The following is a 5,909-nucleotide window of genomic DNA, read 5'->3' as shown; positions in this document are numbered from 1 at the left end:
GCCCGGTTCGCAGGCGGCTGGCGGCCCCGGCCGCATCCCGCTCATCGGCGCCGCTTCCCGCCCCCAGGGCGGCCTGGAGCCGACCCACCGGACGCGTGCCCGCGAGCGACGGCTCTGCTACTTCTAACCGGGAAAAAAGTCAAACTAATGAACTAGCAAACGCCCCACTCGGGGTGAAGTGAATGCCTGCGTTGCTTGTTGTCTGACACCGTATACATGCACGAGGGCCAAAGAGGAACATGCTTTAATGTGTGTGTGAAATGGGAATGGAGCTATTCACTACTCCAAAATAGCTTGCACAACTTAGACTTGGGCAAATTCGTGGTTAAACTTTTATTAGAAATCACTTAAGCAACTACTGAAATAAGAGGTTACATGGAATTTAGAAACTGAAGTAAAAGGCATTTCATTCAACTGCAGGTAAACATTCTAAAGCAAAGACAAATGAAACCAAAACACCTCTTTCAGAAGCTTCCATTTAAGCTTACCTCCAGGCTTAAAAATAATGACATAAAAGTGATCTTAAAATCACAAAGTTATCTTAATACTTACTGGAGAGAGCGAATTCCTGACTTCAAGTCTTCTTTGAATCTTGTCTAGATGCTCACCAATTCTCACTAGCAGCAAAAGTCTATTTATTTAATTCATTTTTAATAAAATGTATCCTAGTGCCCTGTCTTATTGTATTTGGGCATGGCAAGTAGCAGTATTTTTAAAAACTGGACTTGAGTAATTAACATACAGGGTTTTATCCACACGTTAGTGTTATATTAAACAGTTGGGCAGTATCATTCATGCTTTGAACTACATCTGAAATTTATACTGCCACTACACAGTGCCTTATCTGATGCACAAATTCATAGCTAAAAATCCAATCAATGGGTCTTTATGTGACTATGGTTCACCAATTTATTCTAAAAGTTTATAAATCATCAGTATTCAATGCAGCTAACAAAGCAAGTCTTTGGAAGGTGCTTGCAGTTAGTGAACAGGATTGCGTCTCTGATTTGCTTTAAATTGAAAGTAAACAGTCGATAGCAGTATGGAGTTTGAACACAACATCTGTGTTGATAAAAGTCTGATTGACTTACTTGTTCCGACCATTAGGTTTTAGTTCTAAGCAAAGCCTTAAATAGAAGACAATTGGGTTACACACACCATTCCCCCTTCCATATACAAAACACCCTTCCTGTATCCTTCAACATTGCGCTCATACACACATACACACAAACACCCCGCTTCAATTTACATCCCAACACAGATTTCAGAAAAGTACCTGCAATCCCTGCCGTTCCTCTCTGCAACTTTGATTCTGGATTTTGGTTTCTGTGCCTCAATTGGAAAAGATACGTTAGAATGCTGTAAAACTCCAAAACATTTAGGAAAGTGTCGCATCTGCAGTTAGCATTTCTGAAACCGAGTTTTACTGTGGCCTCTGCTAAAGTTTGGAGGGGCTTTGTTCCACTTAGACCCTGCGCCAGCCCTCCCTCTTGGTCGTGAAGACACTTATCCTCCTCTTCAGTTAATGAGTTTCACCTAGTCTGGCCGTTTGTGTTTTTATAAAAGATCTGCAAAGCACTAACTGCAAAAGAAGAAAAAAGCTCTTGTTTTGCATTAATCAGAATGTGGAATTCTATAATAAAAACATTTTCTATTTTAATGTTTCAAAATCAAACCTTGTCCTACTTTCAGGATGTGCACACATAAACTCAGTAAGTTTCTGGGTGTAGAATGTTAAGCCCTCTGCAGCAATTACTTCTGGCTTGGGTCCTTTACTATTTAGAAGAACATTGAAAGGGAAGAGATATGCCTGTACCGAATACACTTTCAGAAGATATTGTATAAAGAAGGCTGTTTCTTCTTAATGGTCTTTTTGATAGAGAGTTCACCTAGTCTAAGGGATTTTTTGTTCCAGAAATTAGCAAGGAAAAAACTGTCCATGAAGATTTATTTTCTTTAAATATGTTACTTGGAGCCCTTAGTCCATAAGCTATTCTTGCTTTTGTTAAGTATTGGGCTGTAAAAAAAAAAAAAAAAAAAAATGACAAACCATGTGAACTTTTAGAACATGTTTTCTAGAAGTAAAATTTCCGAATTTGAAGGAATCCGATCAATATAAACAAGCATTTTGAAATGTGGCACATCAGTAATAGTTATGCTAGCTTGGCTAATATTTTGAAAGTCAATTTTATTAGTATGCAAAAACCCAAATTGGGAAAATTTCCTGCAGGTGTATTGCACCATTGTCATACTATTTTTTCTGCTTAAATTATTTCTTTTTATGTAAAATGTTTTAAAAATCAGTTATCATTTTACAAAAATGCATTCACAGCCCCTTGATAAAGGCTGATCCCCTTGCTTCTTTAGTGGTTTTTTTTTCTCTCTTTGTGGAATGAACTGGAGTTTTAAATTACTATTATTATTATTTATTATATAAAATACATTTAGAGAAAGTGCAACTTTTAAAACACCTTCTTAAAGAATGCACTTTGCACATTCAGAAAAACACCCAAACAATGAAGTTAAATAAAATGTTTCACTTCAAACTATAATTCTAAAACTTCAAATGTAGAAGAGCTTTAAGGTCTCTGGTAGATGTTTTGGTCATTTATAAATCACGTTTTATCCATGTTACGTCTTTAATTTTTCTTCATTTCATAAGCTCATGTTCTTCAGCTTTCTTTTAGTATTTTTACTCCACTACCAGTTCTTTAAATCATGAGTCAACTGAGCTGTGTTGTCACATCATGCCAACTAGTGTTAAAAAAAAAAACCTATACAACTTAGTGAAAAATAAATAACCATTTGACTCTTACCAAAAAAAAAAAGTACTTAAGGTTCTTTTAAGTTATATTTAAATATCCTTTTGAAACACAGGAAATATAAAACATCATATTAAAGAGTAAATACATTACTTGTACAAGAAAACACCAACAAAATCGGTGTGTAACCCCTATTAAGTTCTAAATATGAGAAAATTATAAATATTTTAGTTACTTATTCTTTACATACTGATTACAATTCAGTAAATCACCTTATTCTCTTCTTGACATGCTTTCAAACAGGTTAATTAATTGATGTCTATCTTAGCAATTTTGCTTACTTGTTCTAGTGTTTTATCACGGTATTCAAATTAAGATAAGCAAATATCTTAGAAAGAGTAAATAACATGTCTACAGAAAGACAGGGTGTCATTTATTTTATCCATTCATTGGGGAGACCAGTTTCCATATAAAAAGTAGCTTACAACCCTTCTTTCTTTTGATGAACTGCATATTAGGGAGAAAATCCTCTTTTAGGGTAATTTACAAACACTCATTGCCAAATAATGATCAAAACATTTAAAAAACAGCATTAAATTTAAAAAGCTGTATCAATTCGTATAAGCAATATTTTGATTAAGTTTATTCCATTTCTGTAAATGGCAATAACTCCTCTGCAATAATGTTGCTATGTGCATGATCCACCTTGAGCTACAATTCAATTTACTTTCCATCAAACATTAATGAAATTGCACTTAAGGGGAGGGGGATTCGAAAATTAATCTCCCAAGTTAAGTTCCACTCCAAGAAGAATTCATTGCTAAAGCTGGGTTGGTTTTTAGAGCAACAAACACCAACGAAGTCTCCAATGTTTAAAACTCTGAGAGCTTTGGTTAGGAACGTGGTGGATGTGGACTCGGCCGGCTTTTCACATAATTTAGGAACCTCTGGAAGGAGGAAATGACCACCTCAAAGCCCCCCTGGCGCGATGCTCGTGATTCGATCCTGGGGCTGTCGCGTCCCCACCCCCAGTAGAGAGGTTCCGCGCCCGCCCGCCTCCACGACCCGTCCGGCCGTTTGCGAGCTCCGCGTCCGCCGTCGGTCCAAGCAGACCCTCAGGCGTCAGGAGGGACCCCGCCCGGCCCGCGTCGTCACCACGTCCTGCCATAGAGCAGGTTGGCGCCCAGCGCGCCGCCGCCGTAGTCCCCCGCCGCCGCGTCCAGGGCCGCCAGGCCTCCCCCCGGGCCGTGCAGCGCGGGCGGGCTGGGCGACAGCTCCTCCAGCTCGGGCGCGGGCGTCGGCGCGGGCAGTTGCGGGCCGGCCTGGCCGGGCGTCGGCGTGGCCGCGCCGTTCTGGCAGGGCTTGCCGTCCTTGACCAGCACGGGCACGGCCACGCGGCGCGGGGACGGCGGTGGCGGGCCCAGGCCGACCTCCTGCTGCAGTTGCTGCGCCGCCTTGTCCTTGGCCTGCCGCTTCATCTTGTAGCGGTGGTTCTGGAACCAGATCTTGACCTGCGTGGGCGTCAGGTGGATCATGCTGGCCAGGTGCTCGCGCTCGGGCGCCGACAAGTACTTCTGCTGCTTGAAGCGCCGCTCCAGCTCGTAGACCTGCGCCTGCGAGAATAGCACGCGGCGCTTCCTCCGCGGCGCCGCCGCCGCCGCATGCAGGGGCGCCAGAGACTTGGCGGCGTCCGCGATGCCCGGCAGCGACCCCATGCCGGCCACGTTCACTCCCGCTGACGGCCCCATGAACCTGGAGACTGGGGAGGGGCCCAAGGGGAATGCCGGTCAGCCGCCGCCCAGCTCTCTTCACACCGCGGCGGCCGCGACGCCGGCGTGGCCCCTGCGGGTCCCAGGACGCCCCGCGCGCCCAGGGGCCCAGCACCCCCCGCGCGCGCACGGTCCCAGGACGCCCCGCGCGCCCCCGGCCGGGTCCCAGCGCCGCCCGCACGCTCAGGGTCCCAGGACACCCCGCGCGCCCCGGGCCCGGTCCCAGCGCCCCCCGCGCCTCGGACTGTGGCGGGAAAAGCCCGCGCGGTCCGCTGCCCTCCGTCCCGCGCTCCTGGCCCCGCTCACTTGACGAGTAGCGCGGGTCCGGGTTGGCGCCGTACCAGCCGGTGGCTGCGGCGGCCGCGCCGCCCCGCATGCCGTCCGTGTAGGCGGGCAGCTCGCCCATGTTGCCCAGGCCGCCGTTGCAGTAGCCGCCCATGGCGCCGTGCGGGAACTGCGGGACGCCGGGCGGCATGTGGTAGGTAGCGGCCGCCGCCGCCGCCGCCGCTGCCGCCGCCGCCGCCGCGTTGTGGCCCGCCATGGCGTGCGGGGGCTGCATGCCCGCCACGGCCGCCGCTTGCGAGGAGGGCCCGGTCGGCGGCGCGCGGTAGGCGGCGGCCGCGGCCCCCAGAGGCGCCCCCAGGCCGGGCGGCGCACCGTCCATGGCGCCGCCGAACTTCTTGTAGGTCTCCTCGGTGGGGCTCAGGATGTCGGACACGGAGAAGGGCGTCGTGTGCTTGGGGCTCAACGACATGGCTCGGCGGACGGCCAGGTAGGAGGGCCCGGGGCGGGCGCGGGCGGGACGCGGCGGCCGCGGGTCGCCGCCACCTGGGCCGGGGCGGCAGCGCCTGTGACCAGGAGTCGGCGGCGCGGCGAGCCCCCGGAGCTGCGGGATCTGGGGTTTATTTTAGTCCGGCGCCAGGTTTACGACAGACTCGGGGGGCGGAGCAACATCGCAGCGAGCAAACAATGGTCATTGACATCTTTTTCTCTCGGCCCCCCACCTCCCCATAGTGGAGGCAAAAAGGTAAAGGGGGCAGTTGGGTGTTTCTTGAAAAGATCACCCCCCTTTGCTTTCTCCATGCTTCCCGCCTTCATCCCGGCCGTTATCCCAACCCTCGAGCACCAGAAATAGAAACTCCGAGGCCGGCGTCGAGGCTTGAAGTGAAGGATTGCGCGCCTCTACCGATCCAGACCCCAGTTTTCCTAAAACTACTGACTTCGTAGCAAAGTCCAGTGTAATTGGGGAGGGGGGATGTGGTGCTAAGTTGAGGGGGGGGGGTGCAGGGCTCGCCTATTCGTCTCCAGCTACCAGCCTCTCACTCGCTCCTTCATCTAAAGTGTTAAAAAAAAGAAAGAAAGAAAGAAAGAAAGAAAG

General features: G+C 48.8%; 1 protein-coding gene across 1 annotated transcript; it reads right to left on the bottom strand.

Annotated features, from left to right (window-relative positions):
* Positions 1 to 3,913: 3,913 nt before the first annotated feature.
* On the bottom strand, positions 3,914 to 5,306 carry NKX2-4 (NK2 homeobox 4). The gene is made up of 2 exons (XM_059897890.1): positions 4,838 to 5,306; positions 3,914 to 4,521 (listed from the first exon to the last, which is right to left on the bottom strand). Exons 1-2 carry the CDS (start codon positions 5,283 to 5,285, stop codon positions 3,914 to 3,916), a joined length of 1,056 nt encoding a protein of 351 aa, XP_059753873.1. The 5' UTR covers positions 5,286 to 5,306.
* Positions 5,307 to 5,909: the final 603 nt, after the last annotated feature.

This window comes from Balaenoptera ricei, chromosome 15 (assembly GCF_028023285.1).
Source record: "Balaenoptera ricei isolate mBalRic1 chromosome 15, mBalRic1.hap2, whole genome shotgun sequence".
In the NCBI taxonomy this organism is placed as follows: Eukaryota; Metazoa; Chordata; class Mammalia; order Artiodactyla; family Balaenopteridae; genus Balaenoptera; species Balaenoptera ricei.
Note: the sequence above shows the minus strand (reverse complement) of the source record. Positions and strands in the feature narration are given on the sequence as shown.

Bases quoted from the DNA above. Each gene is read 5' to 3' on its own strand.
- NKX2-4 (XM_059897890.1), bottom strand. From the start codon at position 5,285: ATGTCGTTGAGCCCCAAGCACACGACGCCCTTCTCCGTGTCCGACATC. The intron at 4,522-4,837 runs GTGAGCGGGGCC...GCCCCTCCCCAG, and splicing joins GGACCCGCGCTACTCGTCAA to TCTCCAGGTTCATGGGGCCG.